The sequence below is a fragment of the Coffea arabica genome, chromosome 10c (genome assembly GCF_036785885.1).
Source record: "Coffea arabica cultivar ET-39 chromosome 10c, Coffea Arabica ET-39 HiFi, whole genome shotgun sequence".
NCBI classification, from domain to species: Eukaryota; Viridiplantae; Streptophyta; class Magnoliopsida; order Gentianales; family Rubiaceae; genus Coffea; species Coffea arabica.
The window spans coordinates 5,513,547-5,540,841 of NC_092329.1; the positions used below are offsets into that span (position 1 = coordinate 5,513,547).

A 27,295-nucleotide genomic window follows, 5' to 3' on the forward strand; every position below is an offset into this window, starting at 1 on the left:
ATTTATATACTGAACGAACTCACTATAATTGTACGTTTCTGCTATTTTCAAATGCCGCTTATTTCGTATAATCTACCATGTAATAAATTTATTATCTTTGCAAAAAGGAACTTTTTTACATCTATTTAGAGATTCTATATACAAATCTGAATGCTATAACTTTTTTTCCCTTTTTGTTTTGACTTAAGAATAATGAACAATACAATTGCAGTTGTAATTTATATGAGATATCATTAAATCAAATTCTTTTAACTGAGATCGTATTTGTGCATGACTTGAGCAACGAAAGGCCGTAGACATATTTATGCTGTAAATTGTTTTATTTTATATTCTTTTGTATGGCAGCTTCAACAATGATCTCTCCCTAAAAAGAGTACAAAAACATGAATTTAAGGTTTAACACTTCTTACTTTCTTATGAATATATTCTCATATTTAACTTATGGTAACTATTCTGGTCAATGTTTCAATGAATGTGAAAATTTTATAAATTTATGGAGTGACGTCATAAAAGCCTTAAGAATCTTGATGCTTTCAATTCATAAATGTCACAAATTCCACTGGAGTTCAAATAGTGCAAACTTCAATAGTATTCAGACTAACATTTAAGGGATGAAACTACAATACTCGGTGTTTTATTTTTATGTGAAATGTGAAATCTAATCTATCATGGATATTATCAAACATATGGGCCTTATTTGGTAAACAAGTTTTTTGTCAAATTTGTCTGTTACAAGTTTTTTTAATAACTGTAGTTACAGTAATCTCAAAAAACTTTTAAAAATTTTTAAACTATACACTTTAAAATATTAAAAAATTTACACACTTCAGAAAAATTTTCTACAACTTCTACAATAAACTACAGTAAAATTTTAGACAAACACCCAAAAAATTCACTTGCCAAACGGGGTCATGGATCAAATGTGCATCTTGTAAATTTGAATAATCACCTTAGCTATCAATATTTAATTTGACCAATTATTTTCATGCCATTAAACCTACGTGCATTTGTAGCCAGGGCAAGTATATATAATTTGACCAAGCAATAATCACTTCACAGATTTCATTTGTTGGGTAGATAGAAAAATATATACATGGTGTTGACCCTATTTTGATTGTTATTTTTTGGAATTTTCATATAAAAACATACTGCATTGATTTAATATATGTGAAATAAAAATATGTTTATGAAATCCGTAAAAATTTTTCTTTAAAAACTACAAACCAAACAAGACCATAAGTCTTCATCACAGTCTTAATTCATTTGATTGTGGACTAATATACGAACCTTTTAAGCTTTCACAAAGAATATTTTATTTGAGCAATTGATACAATGAAAATTGTCAAATTGGTAAATGCTTTTAAGTGCCTAAGAATATTCAAATTAAATACAGAGAGAATTACTTTTTTAATCGACTATCCCAAACGGGAATACCAAGATAATGACAGGCTAGTCATCACACACAATAATCTAGTAAGCAGCTAATTCAAATGTTAATCTGAGTTATTAACCCCCAAAATAAAAACATTGTACAATATTAGTTAATAGTAAAAAAACGAAAGAAAAATAAAACCGTAACACGCTCTCTTCAACCAGTTACTACGAGGACAAACGTGACACTTACACAAGAAGCACGCACAAGACTTCAACATCAGATCCGAATTCTGCCAGTTGCCAGTAAAGTACGACTAAACGGCTTGTATATATATATATATTCATCAGTTTCTCTTCTCTAGAAGCTCGTAATCACAAAACGCTTCTTCAAGAGCACTACTAGCACCAAATTTGAGAGATAGACAGACGAAGACGAAGGAAGGCTCCAAATTCATCACCTAATTGTATTGAGTTGTCGTTTAATTGGCTCAATCAAGTGCATACTTTCTCCCTCTATAACCTGCACTCTCCTCCTCAATGGAGGACGCCTTCGCTAGATCCGTCTCCGAGGTTCTTAAGCATTCCTTGCATTCGTATTGTGTTGTGTCGGTTTTTTTTGATGTTCTTGATTTAATAAGGAAGCTTGTGATTGATTGCTTCTGCAGGTTCTGGAGTTCTTTGCAGTGGACCCAAGCAAAGGTCTTACGGATTCTCAGGTATTTCAGTTAATTACTAGTAGCACTCTTTTGGAAAATGTGAAGTTCAATTGTCAATTTTTTTGTAATTCAAAGTTCAATTCTTGCTTTAAATATAGGTGATTAAGTATATTTTACTTCACTTTGCTTACTTTTTTTTTTTTCAAATTATTTGGTTCTATAGGTTGCAGAGCATGCCAGATTATATGGTCGAAATGGTAGGCTGTGTTATATTAATTGAGACTGTTTTTTTTTTTTTTTTTTCATTTTTGCTTTGTTTTTGCTGGATATAAAGTTCGAATTTTTCCTGGGATCGTTGTTGAATACAAGTGCATGATTGGCAATTCGGTTAATGAAGTTAAAAAAAATAGAAAATTAATTGTTTGATGTGCACTATGAGCTAAAGAAGGGACTCGGGTTTACTTGGACATGTAGGGTGGTATGGGTTGGATTGATACATGCTTGATATTAGCTGTTGGACTAAAACCTGATTTCCCTAATGAAGAAATGAAAAGCATGGATTGATACATACTTGATATTAGCTGTTAGACTAAAACTCAATTTCCCTAACAAAGAAATGAAAAGCATAGCTGCATACTCTTCCTCTTTCTTCAAATACTGTTTTAGATACCAGGTACATTGAGAACCAACCACATTTACATTTTTTTTTTGCAAATGATTTTTATTGGAGTCATGAAGTGGTGGAGGTGCTCGTTCCTCAAATGGTGTTTGCAAAATGCACATTTGTTTGCTTCATACTGTTTTCATTAGAGTATTTCTTGCCAAATTTTTATTATTTCTAATAAATATATTCTGACGCATGTTTCACTTTTTGACATGTCATGGATGGTCCAGTGCTGCCTCAAGAACAAAGTAAGTTCGAGCAATGCTCTTGCAATAGTCTGAATGTAGTGCAGGAGTTCTCCCTTGTTATTCTTTTTTTTCCCCTTAATTTAAAAATTATTTTGTATAATGGCTCATCTTGGCACTTCTGTTATTATCTTAGAAGCTATATCTTGCCGTGGTTCAAAAGTTGGCTTGAAAAGCTATTCCTTAAAAAGAAACATATACGTCACGCAAAAACATATCTTATACAATAAAGCCTGTTACTATGTTAAAATCTTGTATATTTGAAGTAAATACTAGTTTTTTCACACGTAGTGTCAGAAATATATCCTTCATGTCACTTTGTCAAAAAGAAAAATGACCAATACCTGTTATAGAATCATATCTATGAAACCTGGAAGGAGATCCTGCAGGTCATTCTGACTTTTTGGCTTTAGCATATGTTTTCTTCTCGTCAGGATGTGTGCATCCCAATTGTGCTTCCACTAGCATTCAAGGTTTTTAAATTATCAATTATAATCCTATCAATGTAGGAAAGAGGGGCTGGTAAGAGAGGGAGAGTGAGAGAGACAGTTAACGAGCAGACTCCCAATAATGCTTAATAGCTGTCTCATTTGTTGAAAGAGATGTTGGACGTCACTTTTTGTTCATGATTCAGTCATTCCCAGAATATTTCAGTGTCTTAACCCCCATAGTTTGAGCATGAATATTTGGCTGGCTCAGCCTGTAAGGCCTCATATTTTCTTGTAAGCACTTCCATTGAGCAATAATATGAACTCTCTAGTATAGCAAGGCTGGGTATTCCTCATCATCCATAATATTTACTGGGAAGAAAAAGATAAGCACCATAATTGAAAATAAAATTGTATCCTCAAAAGCTGCACATATTCATTTGCAATTCTGCAGCATCTTTAGTTTTTGCCACTACTGATAAACTCTTTTAGGTACTTGATTCACTGATAGGTTTTTAGGTTTTTGATGGGTTGATGCTTATTTCTTAGGCTTCTACCATATGGAAGGTATAAGTGCATGACTGTCATTGAGAATTAAACCATCTGTTTCAATGTTTCCATTGCCAGTTAGTTATTGCCGTCCTTATTTTATTGAAAAAAGGGTAAATCACTCTTGGTAATACCTTCTCATGTGTATCCATTTTTTTTCCAGGCACTCCTTTTTGGAGATTAGTGCTGAAGCAGTTTGACGATTTGCTGGTTAAAATATTAATTGCATCTGCTGCTGTATCCTTCCTTTTGGCATTGATGAATGGAGAGACAGGGTTATCAGCCTTTGTGGAGCCCTCTGTAAGATGAAGCTTCTTTATGGGTTTTGATTTATTTTGCTTGAACTTTGCGTCCACTCTACATAAGATATACCTTCTCTATCTATTTTGCATTCATTTTTCTTGAACTTTCCAGCTACTCAGTTTCCTACCATTTTCCCCTTCGATATTAAGCATGATATTCATGCTGTTGTTTGATTGCAAAATGTTTTACAGTTCTCATTTTTTATTTGCTTCTATAACAAAGACAATGCTTGCTGAGGATCCTGTTACCTATATTCTAGGGCTGCAATATTCCTGTTGAAATTCGATGTTTAGGTTATGTCATATTTTACATATGCTTCTATGGATCGGATTATCATGCTCTGCTACACCTTGTTGCATTTTGTGATCTAACAATTTCGTCTTTTAGGTGATACTGATGATATTGGCTGCAAATGCTGCTGTAGGAGTAATTACAGAAACAAATGCTGAAAAGGCTCTTGAGGTCATTTTTCATCTTTGAGTATTTGATCACTGTCATAAACATAGAGAAGTTTGGACAGATACATTGAGTTGGACTGTTACAAGTTTGTCTTTTGCATGTACTACTTAAATGTCATCATGGTTTCTTTGTTTTTTCTTTGCTCGGCATGTATTTCAGCTCAACCTTTGGTTTTTGCTTATATTAACTTCATTGATCTGTTGTGCCTAGTGACTTTCCAGCTGCTATTGTTAATGAGTCATTTTCTCCATAGAGCAGATTTCAATGCATATGTTGCATCCCCACATAGAATATGAATTTCCTTGCATAAGTTCTTTGTCATAAAGTTAGTAGGTTCTGCATTTTCTAAGCTTTCTTGGTGCTTGCTAAAGCTCCAAGGAACAGATATTGATGAACTTTAGGTTGTGGAAGGTCATATCTGCTAAACATGGTAGCTGAGTGAGGTTTCTTACTTGCCGGAAGGAATGATCATTGAAACATCAGAGTGGGTTTGGTTTTCTTTCTGCCATTTCAAATATATTGCTTGCTTAGTTTGTAGTTTTCAGTGCCTTGGGAGGGGGGGGGTGGTTAAGCAGGGAGGAATAATTCTGAAACATCTCTGTAGCAAATAGAAAAGGTACCTGAAGGTTGATATTGCTTCATTTGTTGATTCCTGTGGTAGTACATTTCCATGTTGGATTGCATTGTTATCTTTTAAAAGTCTCACCAGTTGATATCTGGAAAAGAAATGGAGCAGTTTCTTGGGATGGGAAAGACTGGTGGTTGGAGTGTTGAGCTTTAGTTCCTTCTCATTCTTTGCTGTTTTCATTTCTGGGTTTCATTTTTATTCTATCATTTTTGCTTGATGTACTTTGAATCGTTGACCTTTTACTGAAGTTTTACTGTTTTAATATTTCTGGATTGTGTTGTTCGGCCCTCGTGGTTTGAAACCTTAGATGGTGGAAAACCAGTTGTCTGATGCAAATATTACTGCACGTATAGACAATTGGTTGTGACGCAAGTTGTTAGTTTTGTTTATTTTTTATGAAAGAAGTGGTTTTTGCATAAGTTCGTTGTGGATGATGTTAAGTTTTGCCTTTTGTTGCCCTTGTACAAGTCTTCTGAACTACAAAGCATGCTAAATTAACGAATGCTTGTGAAAGACTTCCCTTACTTCGCAAGAGATTTGGTTTTTTAAGCATCTAATGGTAATAAATTATGACAAAAAATGTCATATTCTCACCTATTATCATCTACATTTTTCAAGATATGCAAGTTTATTGTAGGGAATTACCTGTTTCTGTTCTGGAAATATTTGAAGTTGGATATTCTGTTCGTAATGTATTCACTCTCTCTGTTCCTTTGGCAGTCTTGTACTCTGCATTTAGGGCATTGCATATTCGTTGTAAGAGTGTTGTTTTAGCTTTTTATTTTCACTACTAACCTTCTTGGAACTTTTTAAACATTGTCCTATTGATGGATAGAGTAGAAAGTTTTGGAGTATCTGGAATATTTCATAATTCAAGAAATTTTATGTAATATTAAAGCAAAGGTGTTGAAGTCCATGTGCAAAGGTGCATATAAAGTTTAAAAATACTGTTGTTATATCTTTGGTGGATTAGCTCTCTCTATCTCTCCATTGTGGACATTATATGCTTATTTTACTGGATGTTCAAATCTGTTCATCTTTCCTGCTTTTTGCTCATTGCTTAAAAAATTGGATGCAGGAACTGCGTGCTTACCAAGCTGATGTTGCCACTGTCCTGCGAAATGGTAAAAGAAAGCATTTGTAAAACTCCCACAAAAATGTTGAATGCTGGTTTTGCTACAACGTTTAATTTTCTTGAGAAGTAGTTGTAGCTAGTCTGATGTTTTTCTTTTTAATCTGCCATGTTGATGAATTCTTGTTGGTTGGATATCTTTAATTATTCTATTTCCAGTTTATACCTGTAAAAGAATTCATGAATGAGAATAAACAAGGATTAATTTATTTAACCAGCTTGTGCTTTTTTATTTTCCTTTTGATTACTTTCACTTCTTTTTACCCCAATCAGGTGCTGTTTGCTTTAGTTCCTTAGATAGAGATAAGAACACAAGGGGGTAAACGCTTAAGGACCACCATAGGTTGGCTTGGGTGTACTCATTAGCTAGGTTGTTATGATTTAGCTAATAGGTCTTGGTTCAGATTGATAGGCAGTAATGGATATATTGAGTTGTTATTTTGTCTTTCATATTGAGTTGTTAATTTGAATGACATGAATTGTGTCTTTGCAGACATTAACTTTGCAACATCCGTAATATCCGAGCATGGTTTTACATAATGAATTGTTGACAATGAGAAGACTGCCCTTGGATTTACCATTTTGACATTTCAATCTGGTGGCTGATTTGAAGATGGAAAACTTTCATGTAGTATTAGTAGCTGCTGCTGCTGTTGTTGTTTTGCAAATAATTTTTATTTACGAAAAATAAATGATGCTCAAGAAGGGTAGGGGTTTTATTTAAGTGCAGATGAAACTAGGTTGCTGACCTCTAATGTGAGGAGAGAAGAAAATGAGAAAAATTTTGCCTCCTTTGTGTTGCCAAAACTATCCGTTGGTACGGTTTAAGAGGTCCTGTTTTGACTCCACTATGAGTATCTAATATTAGTATATTCAGTGGCTTTATTTTGTTGGCATGTTTGATTAAAACTAGTTCCACACCAAAGCAAGATAAAATTCTAGATTATCCATTATAAGCAAGAAGTTGGTGGAAGGTACTTCCTAATGTGTATAGATTGACATATCTTCCATCCACTCAATCACAACTTTATCTTTACTTGTTTCCACTTTTCCTTTTGATATTGAATTATGATCTCAAGCTTGTGTGGCCTGTTTTAAAACCACCATGCTACATTCCTAGTAAAATTGTGAAGTAATGCATCTGACACCCTTGGTTATCAAGCTTCTTTCTCAAATCATTTGCAATTCATGGAATGCTTTGTCTTGGTAATCACATTTTTGTGTTTTATTGTAGGAGACTTTGAATCTACTAATTCTTTGAACTTTTTATGGCAATGATGTTATCAGGTTGCTTTTCAATATTACCTGCAACAGACCTTGTTCCTGGAGATATTGTGGAAGTTTGTGGTATATTCGCAGCTTAAGTAGTAATTCAGTTAACTGTAGAGGAGATTTTCTGTTTCAATGTTCTCTATGAAGTAAATATCCTTTTTTCCCTTTTTTCTCTGTTGGAAGAGCAGTTGGATGCAAAATTCCAGCAGATATGAGAATGATAAAGATGCTTAGTGATCATCTACGTGTTGATCAAGCTATTCTGACAGGTATATATCCATTAAAGTCATGTCAAATCGAGCTTTTATGCATTGCTATTTGTTGTATTGTGAAGGAGTACATTAGAAGCATATTGCTTAGTAAACTGTTGTGGTTCCTGTGGTTCTTTGCCGAATTGTTCCTTGTTTTGATACATCATTTTTCCATCTGGTGGATATGGGCTGTTTATTATCTACCTACTGCTGTCTCTTCAAGCTTTCAATTTTTTCCTTGTCAAACTTGTGCTTCAAATCAATCATGATTCTTCCGTGTTCTATATTGATGATGTTTGCAAGACCATCAGGGTACATTCTTCTAGCTAGTTTACTGGAGTCTTCTCCTGTAGCTCTTGGCTGCCTTATTGTTGTATCCAATGATTGGATTTGTTACAAGTGCTGTTATATGTAGATTCCTTTGTGTTTTTGTACCAATGGTTTTGCATAGTTACTAAGATTTCAGTCTGTATCTGCCTTGCTGCTTCCTTTTCCTCCTGCATTTTCTTTCTGATGACAGGCAATGAATACTTCTAGTGGTTCATTACAGGTGAGAGCTGTTCTGTGGAGAAAGAGCTTGATTCTACAATTGCTACAAATGCTGTATACCAGGATAAGACAAACATCCTTTTCTCGGTACATTCTGAAGCTACTTTAAATTGCACTATATACTGTAGTCTGAGGAGATTTAGTGCAGTACTTGCTAGTAAGATGGGCAGACCTGTGGTGTGTTGGTTTTGTTAAAGTATATATTTGTACAACTACCATACGTTCTTGACTTTCAAATTTTGAATTCTTTACAAGGTAAAATGCCATTAGTAAGTAACAAGATCTATGGGTAGTTTTTTTTTGTTTTTCCAAAACCATGGTGATGCTAATACTTCAGAAATTTCTGTATCCTCAAAAAGATGTAGTTAAAACATGCATGGCCAGAATGCCAGAGCAAGCTGTGCTCTTACATCATGTACAGTAGCATGATGATTCACACATTATGCATGGTAGACAGGATTGTGCTGCATGTTGAAGTTTCATATGAGTAAAAACTCCTGCACCAATAGAGAAACTGAATCAACGTATCTTAGATGTTACAGCACATGCAAAACAGTTCAACCTTTTTTCAACTGCAAATTCCTGCGTTGCAACCAGCCTGGGTTCTCAATGGATACATTTTTTAACTTCACTACCTACTTCAGCTGTACAAAATGGTGGATAGATCAACTTTGCTTGGATAATATGAAGATTTGTTCCATTTGATTCCTGGTGTTCTGTCAAGTTTTTTGCACTCTGATGTGACTTGTATAGGTAGTCTGAGACTTCCTATTCTGTTCATATGAACATGACTGGATCAAATACATATTAGAACAGAAAGTATATGCACTGCAGAAGTTTTCTGGCTCGAGCTTATTTTGGAATTTCTGATATAACGCTTGAACTCTTTATCATTTTAGTGTTATGGGGACTTAAAATGCTCCTGGATTTATTCAATGTGCCTGTGATTTGTTGCACATGGTCACTAGTGTTCATGACTTTACACTAATTTTGACAATTCATGAATTAAGACTGTTCGAAGATCTTTGGCTTCCAAACATATTCATTTCGAAAGCCCCTTTTATACTGCCAGAAGAACTGAATCCAAGGTTTTTGCTGGCCAGGGAACAGTTGTTGTTGCTGGCAGGGCAAAGGCTGTTGTAGTTGGTGTTGGCTCTAATACTGCGATGGGAAGCATACGTGATTCCATGTTGAGAACTGAGGATGTCAGTTGTTTCTCATGTAGTTATTCTTGTAGGATGTGTTATGATGAATGTTTTGAAAAAATCTTTTATTTGGTGCAGGAAGTGACACCATTGAAGAAGAAGTTGGATGAATTTGGAACTTTTTTGGCCAAGGTGATTGTGCATCTCTTGCCTGTCTTTGTTTCTCTTTCTTTCTGCAGATTGTACCTCCTGCCTGTAACTAGAATACAAAACTTGCATAAACATTGATTTTTTGTTTCCTTGTCTTACTGCCTAAGCCTTTACAGTACTATGTTGTAGTTTTCTGGAATGACTAGAGAGTTTTCTGGAATTTTGGTATAATGTTGGAGCTACAGGCTATATTTTCCTTTTTTTTTTTAATTTTCTTTTGAAGTTTCAGAACAATATCATCTTGAAGCTAAAATCGCCTATCTTTAAAATTTTGGTAGCATCTAAAGATTTATTGCGAATGACTGTCTGAAAATGTCTGCAGCAACCAGAGTCACGAGTAGAGATGGTCCAAATGTTGTTTGTATTTGTTGTGTTTGCACATTGAACATTTAAATACCAATTTGGACTGAACATATGTGCTCTTTTTTTATCACCTTGTTGCAATGGAATTTCCAGTTGCTTCTTACCCCTTCCAGTAGTTTTTATTAGTTGGCTTTCAGTGTTTTCTTTGTTATATCTGTTTGTATCAGTTCAATTTGCTGTAGATTTTCTTTAAGAAAAGCTGCTGTGTTCCCACTTGACTTTACTTTCAGATTTAAAAATCTCCATAGAGCTATTTAGACCACTGCACCCGTTAGATATCTTTCCTGAACTACATTTTCCTTTGAAATTCGCAGGACATAATTTTTTTTTTAACTTCAAACCATATAATCAGCAAAACTTTTCTCTTTCTGATTTCAGCTTTGGAACAAGAAAATGCACTTTTTTTTATTTGAAATTATTTACTTTGCCTTGATTTATGTCAGTTAATATTTTAAAGTAGGGAATACAATGAAATTCAATAGACAAATCTTAGTAAACATGACCAATGGTATGTGCTTATCATTTCAATGGCGTGTCATTTCATAATCGGGATACAAATGGTATGTGCTTATCATTTCAATGGTGTGTTAATTCATATTCGGATTACAAATGGTGTGGTTTGAGCATATATGCAATGTATCAGGGGATCATATAATCTACATGTACTCTGGTTTGAGCATATTTACAATGTATCAACTTTTTTTACATTATTGCTCGTAGACATACAGAATCCGTTATCTTGACTAGTCTTGCTCCCATGCCTTAGAATATGAAAATTAGATTAGAGTATCTTCTAAAATCGTATGACTTGTTTCTTGTATGAGAGAAATGAAAGCTTATCTTTGAACTTTCTTTATGTCATTTTTTCTTTGAGTTTGTCCAAGATTTGCTCTTTTCTCTTCTTTTAGGTTATTGCTGGTATATGTGTATTGGTTTGGATTGTGAACATTGGTCATTTTCGGGATCCTGCCCATGGCGGTCTTTTGAGAGGTGCTATACATTACTTTAAGGTAATATTTGTGGATGAGTTTCTTTTTTTAAAATGATCACTTTCTGTCTAAAGTTATGATTCATGTCACTTACATTTTGTTTTTCACACGTCTGGACTGCACAGATTGCTGTTGCACTTGCAGTGGCTGCAATTCCTGAAGGGCTTCCTGCTGTTGTTACAACGTGAGTGCTTAATTTAAAAACTTTTGGCATATTTTCCGATCATAAAGCTTGATAAATTACTCTACTTGATACCACTGTTCATACAATGCCGTCTTCATCTGAACAGGTATACTCATTTTTATGGGTAGACCTTTTTGTTATGTTTATTCCATGTAAAATGTTAGTACTGCAAATTGCAATTATTATGGAATATTAATCTTTGGGAAAATTACAATGTGGCACTCTGTGGTTTAGCGCTTTTTAACATAGCCCTCTTATGGCTTTACATAACCTCCCCATATGTTAGATTTAAGTTTCAAAATGCTTTTTAACATAGCCCTCTTATGGCTTTACATAACCTCCCCATATGTTAGATTTAAGTTTCAAAATTACAGAAATCATTCTCTGTAACCGAGCCAGCTGATGTTAAGAGTACCCTTAGGTCAAGATAGAAAATTTTTGTTAAGCTTGGGGGTTTATGTATAGTTTTTAAAACCATAGGAAGGTCAGGTGAAGAAGAGTTAAACCAGAGGGGGCTAAAATGTAATTCACACAATTTATATATCTTGACCACTGTAGTCATTTCAGTTTTTAAATAGGGGGACATTGACATTATAGCTGGTGCCTTTTTGGAGGACGATATCCATCACTTTGACACTTTAGTTCAAAGCACAAGGGAGTTATGTATAGCTTTTAGAAACCATAGAAGGGTCATGTGAAAAAGCACTAAACCACAGGGGGCTAAATTTTAATTACCCTAAATCTTTTTACTTTCTGCTTCATCCACATTTTGCATTGAAATTCATCGATAAAAATTGAAGTCTAGGACCTTTTTAGTTGTGAGATTTTGTATGAGTTTGTTGAACTGTTGATGCACTTCTATCATCATAGGCATTGTTTAATGTAAGACTGTATTAGGTCTGAGTTATCATGGCTTCCTATTTGAGTTTTTGAAGATATTTATGATGCTTTACATGTCTTGTCTGTGTTGATACTCATAAATGTACTTAATAGAATTGGTGTAAGCACTGTTAATATGGATAAAAGAAATGAACCTTTGCATTTTCTGTTAAAGCCTGAAACTGGTTTTAACGTCTGTGGGAGTAAATGACTTCTATAAACTTTACTTTTTTTTTCTTTTTAAAAGCAGGACAGTTTCACGTAGTTTATGATATCGTGAATGCATAGATTTAATTTTAGTTTTCATTTTCATGCAATCATAGGATCACATGCCTGCATTGGTTTATCGCAGGTAGCGTAGGCCTGAAATGATATTCAGTTCCTATTTAAGTTATTTGTAATGCTTCTGATATTTCGTTCTGAGGACACATATATTTACTGTGTAAAAGTTTCTTGCCATAAGCTAATCTCCTTTAGAATTAACTTTCTGCAGCTTGTCTACTATTCTCATGGTTTCCCTACTAACTTCCATAGGTGTTTAGCACTTGGAACGAAGCGAATGGCTCGCTTAAATGCTATAGTAAGATCCTTGCCATCTGTAGAGACCTTGGGCTGCACAACAGTTATATGCAGTGACAAGACTGGTACCCTGACTACCAATATGATGTCCGTCTCAAAGGTGAACATCATGTCTTTTTTCGTCAGTTTTGTATTTCTGCCTGTTATTTTTTCCTTAAGCTGACAATATCAGCAAAATAGATGCTTTAGAAGTACTTACCTAGTCATACTGGTAAATTTGATTAGTGGTGTATTCTTGGCAGTTGCTTGTTCTGCATTTCCAGTGAGAGTAACATGTTACATTTCATAAACAGGATACCAGATGGCATTTTGGCTTTCCTATTAGATGAATGCATTTCTTTAGTGCTCCATTATGGCATTGCATATTCTGTTTCTGCATAAGTTATCAAATTTATGTATCTGCTTTAGTTTAAGACCAGTTCATTCCCCTGCTAGCACTCACCACCCCCTTGAAGAATAAAGACTACGTTCTTGGTTTGTTAGTACACTTACCCAACCTGTGAAGCAATTGGAGGTGTATGTCTTGAACAACCTGTAGAGTAACTTGAATCTTAGTTTTAACCAAATGCCCAGTGTACTTGATATGGGGGAGAGAAATCTGTGTGATCTCTATCTGAATTTAGAGTGATTCAACAGTCCACCAAACAACCTAGCTGTTCTAGCTATTGCTGATTATTTGCTAAAATATGTTTCACATTTTTAAGATTGAAGCCAGCTTTCTTTTTTCTTTTTAATGTATATATGCTAATGAGAATGAAATGTAGCAAACATGGTATTGAGTCAATTTCCTTTTCAGATATGTGTACTTCAGTCTGTAAATCATGGTCCCATTGCTGCCCAGTATAGTGTGAGTGGCACAACCTATGCCCCAGAAGGTTTTATCTTTGACAGCAATGGTATTCAGGTAAATGTTATTATAAACAATGCTTCACTTTGGCTTTAATGTTCACATATCTTTAGGGCCATATCGCTCTTTTATTGTAATATAGTCTTTCATCTGTTAAATGTTTGTCAGAGAGCTTGTTGACTTTCTGATTTTAGCAATGCATATATCTGATACAGTTTAAAAAAATATTAAGTACTACTGGGGCAATCTTTTAGTTGCTATCTATTGTACAAGAAAGGTGCATCTAAGAATAGGAACAAACTTGGACGTAGTGTGGCACCAAAACGAGACAAAGGTTAGCTGGTGTATTGAGCTATTGAGAAAGAGTTGTCCTTCTTTAGTGTTTGTACTTCAGGGAAACATAAATGACCAAATTGAGTGGTGAAGAAGTATATCAATGCCTATTAATTTACAGATAACACAAGACAGTTGAATGTTGGAGTAGAGTTTCATTTAGCTGAGGACTATCTCATGTAAACTAAAAACTCTGCTGAGTCTGCAGCAGAAATTTGGAGTAGTGGGAGGCATATGCTCGTTGGATGAATGCTGTTTAGCAAATTGGAGAGGCACCAATTTCTTTATTAAATTACAAATTCAGGATTTATCTAGTAAAAAGGTAAAAATGAAATATCTATTGCCCTCACTGATCATCTCGCGTGCAACTTTGTAAAAGCACAAGTAGGTTTCATCTCAGCACCCAACTTTATTGTATGTATCATGTCTGCCAAGATTACTTTTTTTTGAGTCAATATCCTGTTGACAATACTGAAAGAACGTGACAATGTTTATTTTTATTAGCAAGCAGTGGACTTTGGATTTTTCTTTGGAACTGTCATTGGGGGAAATTGTGGCTCTTCTAGGATCTGTTGTTTACTGTTGGATTTACTCATTTATATTGTTCTGCAGCTTGAGATTCCCGCCCAGTATCATTGTCTCCTCCACATAGCAATGTGTTCAGCTCTTTGTAATGAGTCTGTGATACAATACAATCCTGAAAAGAGGAACTATGAAAAAATTGGTGAATCAACCGAAGTCGCCCTCCGGGTATTAGCAGAAAAGGTTGTTCTCTTTGTTTTTCCAAAACCTGCAGCTGTATCTTCTGTTGAACTCCATATTGAGTTTGAACTTTGTTTATCCTGGCATCAGATTGGTCTTCCTGGGTTTGATTCCATGCCTTCTGCTTTGAATATGCTAAGCAAGCATGAAAGGGCATCTTATTGTAACCGTTATTGGGAGAACCAATTCAAAAAGGTTTGGACTCATTTTGTTGATGTTGTGTCATCTTATATCATGTTTGTGGCATTGAAAGCTTATTCCGGTAACAATATACTGTTTTACTGCATGATAACAATTATTTGGTTGACTTTTATGTGTCTTTTAGTTTCTCCACTGGCATCTTTGGTGAATATGTAGCATTGCTAGTAGTTACCAAACTCGGAGTCTTTATGGCATTAGGGGGAAAATGTGTAGCTCTTATTTTCATGGAAATTGTTAAGTTACCTCAAACAATACAATGTTTTACTTGATAGTCATTATTTCCTTGAGTTTTGTGGATTTTTTTATTTCTCCAACTGATGTCTTTGGTGAACATGTTGCATTGATATGGATTACTTTATTTTGAGTCTGTGAGGATTGGGGCCGAGATGTTTAGTGCTGACTTGTCTGGAATTTGTCAAGTTATTCTGAGGCAATCCAGTGTATGCTTGCAAATTCATCCTATAGTGTTTAAGTAAATAGTAATTTTTATAAACTATACTAGCCACTTATCTGCCTTGTAAAAATTTAGATCAATAGTTTGACCATTGAAGATAGAGATTTTATTTTTTTGCAATTTTGCTCAATCATGAACTGCAGTTATATGCTTGGCCAACTCTTGTTGTTTCTACCTTGAAGGCTTCACCCGTACTTCTAGTTTTCATATTGTTTTAATATGAGATTTAAATATAAAGTAGTCAGGAGCATTGTTTCATTGTATTAGGATTTAGAACTGGTTGTCAAAGTCTTCATTCTCCCTTCCTGGTTTCATGCTTCCCCTCATTCTAGATCATGTATAAAAAACCCTTAACTACTGCCTCATATACTCTAAGAAGAAAATACCATGTTGTTGCCAACTACACGAAAAGTTTCATTCACCAATTCTAACTGTTGGTTTCGGATACAGTGAGTCAAAATTCAGCAAATATGGCATGAAATGCATCTTCAAACAAAAATATATGGTAAATTTTCTCTGAAAAATTTGAGCAGGTAAAGTGATACTAGGGTGGGTTCAAGAGGATTAAGTATAATTAAATGTAAGGGTAAAATTCGTCAAAATGCCATTGATGAATTTTCCAGGTCAAAAGTCTCCCCCCGGAGGGGGGTAAAAAGGCAAGTGGAATATCCTGACTATAATTGTGCCTATCCATCTTCCCAATGACTAATGTTCAGTTGAAAGCTTTGAAAAATCGCTATTACTTACTTCATACCTCTTGCCTGTTGGTATGCTATCTCTGAGACATAATTTTTTACTCTAGTTGATTTTTGCTTTCTTTTAAAGCCATTTGGTCAGCTAATACCTTTTTATTTGATCATAAATTAGTGGACAAGGGATTGGCCAACTGAGAATGATTACATGTTTCATAGAATACCAATTCTCCTTTCTCAGTTGATGTTTGGTCAGTTGTATATGGTATACACACTGTTTACCATTAGTTCCTAAAGCATGCCTTTGTGATTTGTCATTGGATGCACTTCTAGGGAGTGATTCTTTGGGATATTTCTTCAGATATCTGTGTTGGAATTTTCTCGTGATCGCAAGATGATGAGTGCCCTTTGTAGCCGGAAGCAGATGGATATCATGCTCACTAAAGGTGCTCCAGAGAGTATACTTTCTCGATGTACAACTATCCTATGCAATGATGATGGTTCCACTGTTCCTCTAACCGCAGCAATAAGAGCCGAGCTGGAATCAAGATTCCATAGGTTAGGGCCATAGGCTTTCTCACCTATCTGAGTCTTCTTGTTTATACATTGAGAAAACAACTTAGAACTACCCCGGAATATATGACACATGGTTGAATAAATTTGTTGTTGCTATTTTGCCACAATTGTTTCTTTTTATATAAACTGGCTCTAGTTTAATGATAGGAAAGCAAATTTGGCAGACAAGAAAGGCACACACCCAGTTATACTAGTGCATCGAGGGAGGGAATTTTAAAGCTCCGGTTTTCCTAAGATCAAGACCAGTCACTAAGATCTGGTTTTCCTTGTTCCTTCTCCACTCCTACATTGTATCTGATGATGAGTGTGCTGCATGTCATACTAAAGAATAACATTCTGTGAATTGTAAATCTCTTGGTTCTGTTGCCAAAGATGATAGACTATACTTCAACAGCCAACTTTTTTAACTTCTGAATGGATTTTTTGTACACAATGACGTACAGCCCTCGTCAACTGTGAATCCATCCAGATGTGCTGCACTAAATCAGGCTGCTGCGTGAATATACTAGTCTATATGATAGTCTAATATGTTGGTCTTTGTAACTAGTCCGTATTGCACTAACATTTGATTTACTAATGATCTTAACAACTAAACTTGAGAATTTGACTAAATCAGTAAGAGTGGAAATTTGCATTAAACCTGAGTTTAAACTCATTGTTAAGTGGCTCTATTGAATTGCCTCAATAGTAAAATGTGTCCGGCAATGAATATGAGTTTTGTCTTGTGGTCTGGAAATGAATAATGAACTTTGGGATATACTGTAAATGTTGGAGTCATGTTTGATTTTCTTGATCTTCTACCTGTTTATAGTTTACTCTGTTGTACTAGGACCCGTTTATAAGTGGGGTACTAGTTATTTTAAGTACTCTACCTTAACCTTGGCCTGGTGCTGAGAGATTTTCTTTCAACCAGTTTTGCAGGGAAAGAAACCTTAAGATGCTTGGCTCTGGCCTGGAAAAAGATGCCTACGGGTCAACAGGCTCTCTCGTTTCATGATGAAAAGGAACTTACATTTATTGGGTTGGTATGCTTTCTGTTCAGTAATGTCTTTAACATTTCTTCCAGTCTTCGTCATATACTACTAATCTCTAGACTAGAATATCTCAACCCTCATGTCCATAAACTGACCTGATAACCAGACTTTTTGTTCACTATCCTGATATTTTTGCTGGAAAAAAATTAGAAATGTTTGCTTTGAAAATGTGAATTGTTGGTACCACTCGCAATGCTGTAAGACCAGATGTTGGTGTCTCTTGCTTATCAACTGGTTGTGATGTAGTCAACTTTGTGATCAACTGCACTTGTTACATCCTAGGGAAATCAGTAATTTTGTAATTTTTTGTGATAAAAGCTATAGCATCTGTATATGCCATCTGTTATGTTAATAATTTGAAAATTCAGGATGGTTGCAAACTCAATGAGTCTGTTCTTCTAGATTCTATGTAAATGTTATATTAGGTGTGGAGAAATAGGGGCATAGGTTTCCAACAGTCATTATGTCTAGTCATATCACCATTTCTCCATTCTTGTTAACTTACAAGATGCATCTCTCTCTCTCTCTCTCTCTCTCTCTTCCCACCCTCCTGTTTTTTGTGTTTCTTGCTTTATTAGCATACAAATTGACAGGAGTAACAGCATTAGCTGGATGGTTAAGATGCTTCTATTGCTCACTGTTTTTCCCTTTCGAACAGTATATTCCCTCTACAAGATTCATCTTTGATTTTCTTGTTAAAATGAAGGTTGGAATGCTTGATCCACCAAGAGAGGAAGTAAGAAATGCTATAGCTTCGTGCATGACTGCTGGTATACGTGTTATTGTTGTCACTGGAGATAATAAGGTAATTCTATTTCCACTGTTTTGGTTTTATTTTGGATGTCTTTGAGCTAGGTCATATGTTTTTGAACTGATTTTAATTTGGGATGCAATGTTAGACCACTGCAGAATCTGTGTGCCAAAAAATTGGTGCCTTCAATCACTTAGAAGATTTTGCAGGGCACTCTTACACTGCTTCTGAGTTTGAACAACTTCCAGCATTGCAAAAAACCATGGCATTGCAACGAATGTCACTTTTTACCAGGTCCTCTCAGATTTTATCTTGAGCTGCATCTTCTTTAAAATCTGTTTGAAGAGAGTACTAGTTGGGGTTTAATATGTTTAACTGACATTTTCTGGTTTGTTTCCTTGTCAGGGTTGAACCATCTCACAAAAGGATACTTGTTGAAGCTTTGCAACATCAAAATGAGGTGGTTAGTATCCTGTAATGCACATGACTACTATGACTACTTCAGTGAAGTTTTGTTTTCATGAATTGAACAAAGGAAGTTACTACTTGTCATGGTCATAATGCTTGAGAGTCACTGGCCTCTTTATAGCTTGGGAGGTTAAAGTTTCACTGCTACCATGTTAGTTTGGACTTCATCAAGAAATTGTTGCTTGTGGAATTCAGTTTTGTTTTATTTTATATATTTGATTTTGTTTTTTCGGCTCTTAATATAAAGCTTGGTAGTCTCCTGAGTCCTGCATTTTTTGATTAACCATATAGGATCTTTCTCGCTTTCATATGTCCTTTTTCCAGTGAGGGGAGGGGGGTGGTTTGGGTTGTACATATAAAAAAACGTTCATGTCATTGAGGCGACTTTTTAGTTAGGAATCGGGTCTCGAATTTAATGCCTTGACCAAACTCTTTGATATGGCATTTATTGCAGCCACCCATTTTGGATGGTCGATTAGTGCAACTGTTAATACATGATATTTTCCAATAACATGATAGAAGAGTTCTATTGTGGTAATTTTTTTTCCGTGATTTCTGACTAGTAGGGAAAAGATGATGTTTACAAGGCATTCTACCATCACTACTACCGTGATTGTAGTGGTTGTGAGTCGAGTTTATCATGACTTTTGACTAACTGGCCCAATCAGGTTGTTTAGAGTAAAGCATGTAGTTGTTCAAACCTGTTTAAGAGCACTTGGTTTTCCTTGCAGGCTTAATCTTCTTCCATTCAACCTTTCCGCCTTCTCTAGTGGATTAAGTTTCCTGTCTCCTTTGCATAGTCACTTTAATTTAGGAATATGACAAATAAAGTATCACAGATTTGGCCTTAGTAGAGTTAGTGAACACATGAATGTGAGCATGTGAAACTAATTGTGCTACGATGTCTTCTGAATCTTTATCTTGTGCAAAAGAAATTAAGCCCTGAAGTTTAAGTTGGCAGACTGGTTGACAGAGTAAATGATGCACCTGCAGTGTAGAAAGCAGACACTAGTTGCACTTCAACATATCTTTCTGAATATTTATCCTGTGCAAAACGAACTAAACCATAATTTTTAAGGTTGCTATGACTGGTGACGGAGTCAATGATGCCCCTGCACTGAAGAAAGCAGACATTGGAATTGCAATGGGATCAGGAACAGCTGTTGCCAAGGTACTTGACTTTTAGCTGTCTATATGAGAAATGAAGAAAATTGAAGTAACTGTTATGCTTATTTACTTCTTGCTACCATCTGTGTGGACCTAATGATTTGACTATGTCCTGATGGAGAAATAGCAACTAGATTTCCAGCTGTAGAAGTTGCTGGCAGCGATGGAAATTTTAGCGTATAATATCCCTCTACGGAGAGTGAATAAGACTAACGGCATATCCCTTTACAGAGAGCAAGAGTAATGGCAATATCTGTTTTGGCCTATACTTGCTGTTGCTACTTGCTTTTGATTTGACTGCCTATCCTGTTCTACTATTTTTATTCACTACAAAACAAGCAATCCTTTAAGTGTTTAGGTTTCTGAAACAGAATGTGCTACATATCCTGCTTCAGATTTCTTCAATGTCCTTAAACAGACTAACCTTGCCAGTTTGTCAGTGCAATCCTACAGAATGAAAATTGGACTGTTCTAGTGTAGTTTCTTTTATTTTTGATTTGGAAGCTAATATAGTAGTGGGCCTCTTTCTGTAGCCAAATTCAAGCTTTTCTCTCCATTTCCAATTCTAAAAAATACAAAATGGCTTTCTGTTTTTCTACCTCTGCTTTATTACTTTCCATGACCTAAATGCTTCTCTTTCTTGCTGGATTTCTGTTTCATAATTGCACCACTAGTCCTGTCTCAAATATCAAAATTGGCTTTGCTGCAGCATTAATTATCTGAAGTTCAAAATTTTTCGAACTGTGTTTTATATACCCATCATAGTAAACCAAGTTCAGTTTGAAATTCACAGCTACTCGAACGACGAAACTCATATAAACCTGATGGTCTGAGTAGGTGCCCTTGTACGGGAACATTTTTTTTTTTTGGGGCTTGCAGGGGAACATCCAAGTTTCAGTAAGGCAATTGTAATAAGCACATCAACATGTGCTTATTACAATTGCCTTACTGAAACTTGGATGATGTCTGGTTAGTTTGATACTTCTACTTAACCGGATTTACTTGCAATTGGCCAAGCTTTATTTTGTACAACAGCATTGCACATTCTGAGTGCATCTTCAGAGACCTTTGTCATTAAGTCAGATTTGCTTCTATGGTTGCCTTTCAGAGTGCATCAGATATGGTTTTGGCTGATGACAATTTTGCAACAATCATTGCAGTGAGTTTTTCTTTCCTTGCTTTTCACGGTTTTTTTAATAGACTTGCGGTTTTATGCTTTGCGTACTGAATGATTTTAGACATTAAGTTAATATTGCAAAACTTACACCATAAATTTGATTATCTATTTAACCTTTTTTATTCATTGGTAGGCTGTTGCAGAGGGAAGGGCTATTTATAACAACACAAAGCAGTTCATCAGATACATGATATCTTCAAATATTGGTGAAGTAGTTTGTATTTTCTTTGCAGCAGTACTTGGGATACCTGATACCCTTATGCCTGTGAGTTCAATTGGTTGCTACATTTTTTAAGTTTTCATAGCAATTGTTCTTAAGTTCCTTTTTTCCAGCTTTTTAAATAGATTATCACTTTGCTAAGCCCTTGCTTTTGATTCAATAGTTGGTCAAGTGCATGTTCATGTTTCTATTGAGTTTTATATATAAGTCAAGGAAAATGCTCCCCCACCCCCCTGGTTTATCTCCTCAAAACTTGCTTTCTGTTGTACCAAATCTCTCTCTCTCTCTCTCTCTGTGGCATGGTTACAGTAGTTTGTCCTTGACCAGTTGATGTTCATGGTGCTGCACTTTGGGCTTGTGACAAATAACAAAGATGACTTGCCTTACACGCTTAAATGTCTGTTTCACGTTACAATGCTTTCTTGACATTTGTTGGACACCCTGTTCATAATTCATGATTCTTCTATGCACTGTGGCAGATGAAAAAAGTGTTCACTAACAGGACTAAAGCAGGTGGAGAAGTGTGAGCGGATTTTGTTCAAGACATATCTGTAAACAGAAATTAAGATTCTAGATTACAAAAAGCACTGAGAAACTAAGAAACAATGCATTGACGGAGATGGTGCAGCTGAATTTAAGGTTTTAAAATTGGATTGTGAAGCTCGAAAAGATGGGGACAACCATATGTCACAAATAGCACCTATAACAGAAAAGTAGAGATCTTTTAAGATGGTTTGGGTATTGAAATGGACCTAATAAAGCCGACATTGACTGATGTATTTCTCAAATTGATCCTAGATGGAATGTCAGCTGAGAGAATTCTACAGATTCATTAATTTGTGATATTTCATTTATCAGTATTCTTAAATGTATCCTAAAGGCAAACAAGTATTTTGGCGAGTGGGCTGTTTAATAGTATCTGAAAGTTGAGACTGTGCTTTTACTGGCAAAATTCATGGAATATTGAATGATCATTTGGTGTTCATTTGTCATTGTTCAGTTTGCATTTGTAAAAAGCAACAAAAGTTTGAAACTTGTGCTAAATCATTTTTTGGATGGCTCATTATCTTGCAGGTCCAGCTGCTTTGGGTAAATTTGGTCACTGATGGGCTGCCTGCAACAGCAATTGGATTCAATAAGCAAGACTCGGATGTTATGAAGGCTAAACCCCGTAAGGTATTTACAATGAGTTTGCTTAAAAATAAGTTCTTTGGTCTAGATTCCTGTTTGGTCATGGGCCTATGCATGGGGCAAGGGGGCTTCATATTTTCTTGTTTGGGTCCCTTTTAGGTTTTTTTTTTTTTGGGGGGGGGGGGTATGAATTTTAGGTTATATCTTTAGTATGTTACAAAATTTAAGCTCGTTGAGGTAGCTTTATCTTTCCTCTCTTTTCGTTTTTGAAGTATTACTCTAGTTGATGGTTATTTGCACTGGGTAAAGATTGATTGGCCATTGTCTGTATAGTAATTAGCATGGTATTACCCTTTTGTGGTGCAAGGATCATATCAAGTATGATTTAGTTACTTGAGCTGTTTAATTGAGGATGTCTATCCAGAAATGCTTTTTCCTTTTTTTGGCCAATAGAAAAGGCACAATTTTGTCGAATATTTAATTTGCTTTTGCAAACAGGTTAATTTTGTCGAATATTTATTGTAACCAATGAGATCCCAATCTTCACTTTTCTTTCAAGATCAGATGTAAATATGCTGTCAGTGCAGTATGTGTGTTTTGTTTTTTCTTTTTGGAATTTTTGCAATGTTCAAGATATTTAATTAACATCTCGCCTATTGATGTGTGGCAAAAACTTTAGTATCCCAAAAAAGGGGTAAATCACTCCTTATGTAGGAGAAGCGACGGAAATTAATTTTTACTCCTCTGATTTGTGAAGGATGAGAGATCACGTTTCCGATGTTATTATCTTATGTTTTGTTATCTTTTCTTTTTATTCTTTATGAGCATCGGAGGTTCATCTCAACTTTGTTTGAATGGCAGGTCAATGAAGCAGTGGTGTCTGGATGGCTGTTCTTTCGTTATTTGGTTATTGGAGGTAGAAATAAATAGCTTAACAAGTCTTTGTTTATGCATTTTGTTTGTGAGTGTTCATAGCTTGTGCTTGCTTGTGTTTCAAGTGGTTAGCATTTTGCAGATGATATTCTTACATATAAACCTAGGAGATTAGTTATGTTTCAAATTGCTAGCACATGAGGTTTACTATCAGCTGTCTATTGGACTTTCTGGTGAAATAATCTAAAATCCTCTTCCTTATGTCCCCTTATGGTGTGCTATTGGTTAACATCTTTTCCAGATATTTTTGCTGCTAAAAAATATTTTTACAAATTGCTGCTTGGGCACAGTTTTCCTAGTATACTGCAAGTTACCAAGTGCTGCTTGGGGACAGTTTTCCTAATTTACTGCATTACTTGACCTGTATGTCAGGTTAGTTCTTGTCTTTGATAGTTTTATAGTAACTAAGAATGAGCAATTAGAAGAGAGGAAACAGGTTTAGGTAGGAGAGAGATCATTGTCCTTACCTCCGTCCCATCCTCCTTTTCTGAGTGGTCGGGATCTGCCCTCAGAGAGGTCCTAAGTCCTAAATCTGGGAGTTTACTCCAATAACATGTACACTAATGTTTTCATCTGACCAGTTTACTCATTAAATTATGCAACTTGGATTAGAATTCACCCAGAGTTGCCATGCACCTAGCCCATTCTCTAGGTCCAACTCAGTACCACATTGATAGATTTTGGAATGTCATATATAATGTTTTCTTGTAGAAAGAGTCCAAATAACTTGCATTAAAGTCAAGCTGTATATGTAAGTCATAGTATGTGACAGATGATGCATTTTTTAAATTCTAAACTTTATCCTTATTCGTCCTATTTGTTGTTATTGAGATCTTTGTTACTGCAGCATATGTTGGACTTGCTACTATTGCTGGATTCATATGGTGGTTTGTGTACTCTGATAGTGGGCCTAAAATTCCATACAGTGAATTGGTAAGCTTTCTATTTGAGATTTTTTGTTTTCAAAATGTGAAGTGTGAAGTATCATAGACACTAAAGCAGACCTGTATACTTTATTTTCCTATTTTGTGTACAAGCATTTTTTAGCTCCTAATATCTTCATAATTGTTGCATTTATCACTTTCACTAGTGTTCTTCTTTAAGCTTTGCTTATCCATTTTGATTGTGCACATCGTATGTTTTACAATTATTTGCTAAAACTAGGAGACTCTGGTATGTACTAAGTCCAAAAATTGTTTGACTGACACTTCTTTGTTGTATCTGATTATTTCAGATGAATTTTGATAGCTGTTCAACAAGGGAAACTGCTTATCCATGCAGCATATTTGGCGATCGGCATCCATCAACTGTTTCAATGACAGTGCTTGTTGTGGTCGAGATGTTCAATGCCTTGAATAATCTTAGTGAAAATCAGTCCCTCCTGTGAGTTCGCTGAAATATGTGAAAGTTTGTTTTGTTATATGAACTTATATTTACCTTCAGTTCTGAGCTGCCTTTGTTTCGAATGGTACTCTCTTTCTGTTTCTTGATCTTGTAATGCATTTTCGTTTCGCTGGTTGCAATGGAGGCTCAAATGCTGTTTATGATTGTCAGTGTCATTCCTCCCTGGAGTAACTTGTGGCTAGTTGCTTCGATTGTCCTGACAATACTCCTCCACATGCTTATTCTATATGTGCAGCCATTAGCAGTCCTTTTCTCTGTAAGTCCTTTTCTCTGTAAGTCGATTTTTTTCTTGTTCCAACAATTTCAAGTGATTTATAACTGATGATGCTCCTCCATTTTCATGTAGGCTTTTGATATTCTAATTTTTACCCGTTCTATTTGCAGGTTACACCATTAAGTTGGTCAGAGTGGACAGTTGTGTTGTACCTTTCATTTCCTGTGAGCAATCATACCTTGAAAATATTTATGCATGAATGGTTAATTTCTTTATATAGATGGGAATGCAAAAATTATGTATATTACGAACTTCCACCTTCGCTTATGATCTTATAAACTGGATGAACGTTGATCTCCATTTTTTTTTTCGGTAAAGAATATCTCAGAAGTAGTAAAACTAATCATGTAATTCCTTGTCCTCAATGGCCACAAGGTTAGAACAGATTCACTAAATTAATTACTGATTGTTAAGTCTGTCCGTGGATCAACAAAAAGTCTTCTTAGCTGTGTTAGCTCTTGGGTACTGCATGTTAATGCCCTTAGTTTTCCTTCACACCATACAGAGTGTAGACAAGAAGAAGCACCAATTTGCATAGTTTCTGGAATTGTACAAAAATTGACTGGACATGTATGCTTTAACAGTTCCTTTCAAGCTCAGTTTCTTAATTATAATTAAAAAAAGCAATTAGAGATGCATGATTCCAGGGACAAATGAATAGCGTGAATTGAGTTAGTTTGATGCTTTGTACATATGAAGCAGAGTTGTGTTTTTACTAGCATTCTATGGGAGAGGGGGATGGCATCAATTTGGAAAGATAAGAGAAGAAAGGGGGTCTTAAGTCATCCTTATTCAATTTGCATCTGAACAGAACCTCTTCATTGGCTTACAACAAATTCCTTGTGACTGTTGTTGCCTGGCTAACATCATTTACTCTGATGTCATATTAGTGGTAACAGTTGATATAAGATTCACTTACTAAGAAAGTGCTAGAAACTGTATATTAGACTAGTGTAAACCTTTCATAAACGTAAAAACGCAAGTTTGCTATCAGTTTACATGCATTCCACATTTTTAATGAGAGTTTCCCTCTGGTTCAGGTTATAATAATTGATGAGATACTGAAGTTCTTCTCAAGAAATTCTGGTAGTATTGTTTTCACGTTTTTCTTTTTTTTTCTTTTTCTGTCTTCCCTAATGACTGAGATATAATTTTCTATGGTAGGGTATTATTCTTGATACATCATTAATATTTTTCATATTCCTCCTGTTGTTTCGATTGGTTCAGGCTTAAGGTTCACCTTTAGATTTCGGAGAGGAGATTTACTTCCAAAAAAGGAGTTGCGTGACAAGTAACAAAGAGTGCTGGCCAACTCCTAAGTTTTCTGATGGAGGTATTTTGCATCTTTTCTGTTGCATACAGCTGTGAGTGCGTATGATCTAATCTCAGATACATGACTTGCTTATGTTCTCATCTGCAGGCGAATTGGAATTTGCATTATGTATTGCAAGGGATTTCATCTGAGCTCTGGATATCCATTATACTGTAGTTTTAATGGTTCGAAAGCCCTGTAGTTTTGTAACCACAAAGAGGAGAGCTGGAAAAGCTACACTTCTCCGCATCAATTTTGACCAGTTACGGAAGAAGTTGACTGTTTTGGTGGGTGACCGCTCCAGGGATCGGAGCGAATTGATTGTAATTATATCTCGGAACTAGCAAAATTACTGATGGCACAATAATTTTCCAAGTTATAAAGCGTTATTCATTCTTCCTTCCCTTTTGGGGAGTTTCAAGTATTCCTTATCCATGATTATTTTCTGAGAATACAAATTGGACATGTAGAGAAAAATGATTTATTAATTCGACATTTTTAAAATTTTTTCGTACAATTCCACATTTAGCTTCATATAATTCCTTTTTTTTTTTTTTTTACTATGTAAAAAAACTAAACTGCCCATGAGTTCTAAACTTTTCAACTTTTCATATGCAATTCAGCTGCCACCAGTGAGGATTTGAAAGCCCTTCTGGGTATTGGGTCCCTGACAACGTAAAATGCCGTGGTGACTCTTTTT

The 27,295-nt window shown here is 35.3% G+C and overlaps 1 protein-coding gene across 7 annotated transcripts; it reads left to right on the forward strand.

The window, feature by feature from the left end:
* Positions 1 to 1,598: 1,598 nt before the first annotated feature.
* Positions 1,599 to 27,019, forward strand: LOC113713782 (calcium-transporting ATPase 3, endoplasmic reticulum-type-like). Of its 7 annotated transcripts, XM_072069248.1 has the most exons (36): positions 1,599 to 1,944; positions 2,040 to 2,090; positions 2,254 to 2,287; positions 2,925 to 2,942; positions 4,080 to 4,216; positions 4,607 to 4,681; positions 6,385 to 6,430; positions 7,726 to 7,785; positions 7,899 to 7,979; positions 8,512 to 8,597; positions 9,614 to 9,715; positions 9,794 to 9,847; positions 11,137 to 11,238; positions 11,343 to 11,401; positions 12,815 to 12,959; positions 13,656 to 13,763; positions 14,652 to 14,804; positions 14,892 to 14,996; positions 16,324 to 16,413; positions 16,510 to 16,706; positions 17,638 to 17,749; positions 18,465 to 18,563; positions 18,658 to 18,803; positions 18,915 to 18,972; positions 20,056 to 20,148; positions 21,253 to 21,303; positions 21,455 to 21,586; positions 22,616 to 22,717; positions 23,534 to 23,588; positions 24,453 to 24,538; positions 24,840 to 24,988; positions 25,160 to 25,265; positions 25,394 to 25,447; positions 26,324 to 26,369; positions 26,511 to 26,616; positions 26,704 to 26,944. In XM_072069248.1, the coding sequence occupies exons 1-35, from the start codon at positions 1,912 to 1,914 to the stop codon at positions 26,576 to 26,578; spliced, it is 3,093 nt and encodes a 1,030-aa protein (XP_071925349.1). In that variant the 5' UTR covers positions 1,599 to 1,911; the 3' UTR covers positions 26,579 to 26,616; positions 26,704 to 26,944. The 7 variants fall into 7 exon arrangements, with proteins under 7 accessions (XP_071925349.1, XP_027093372.1, XP_071925351.1 ...); XM_027237571.2 differs by lacking the exon at positions 16,324 to 16,413 and having other exon boundaries at positions 26,704 to 27,019; XM_072069250.1 differs by lacking the exon at positions 9,614 to 9,715.
* The last annotated feature ends 276 nt before the right edge of the window (positions 27,020 to 27,295 follow it).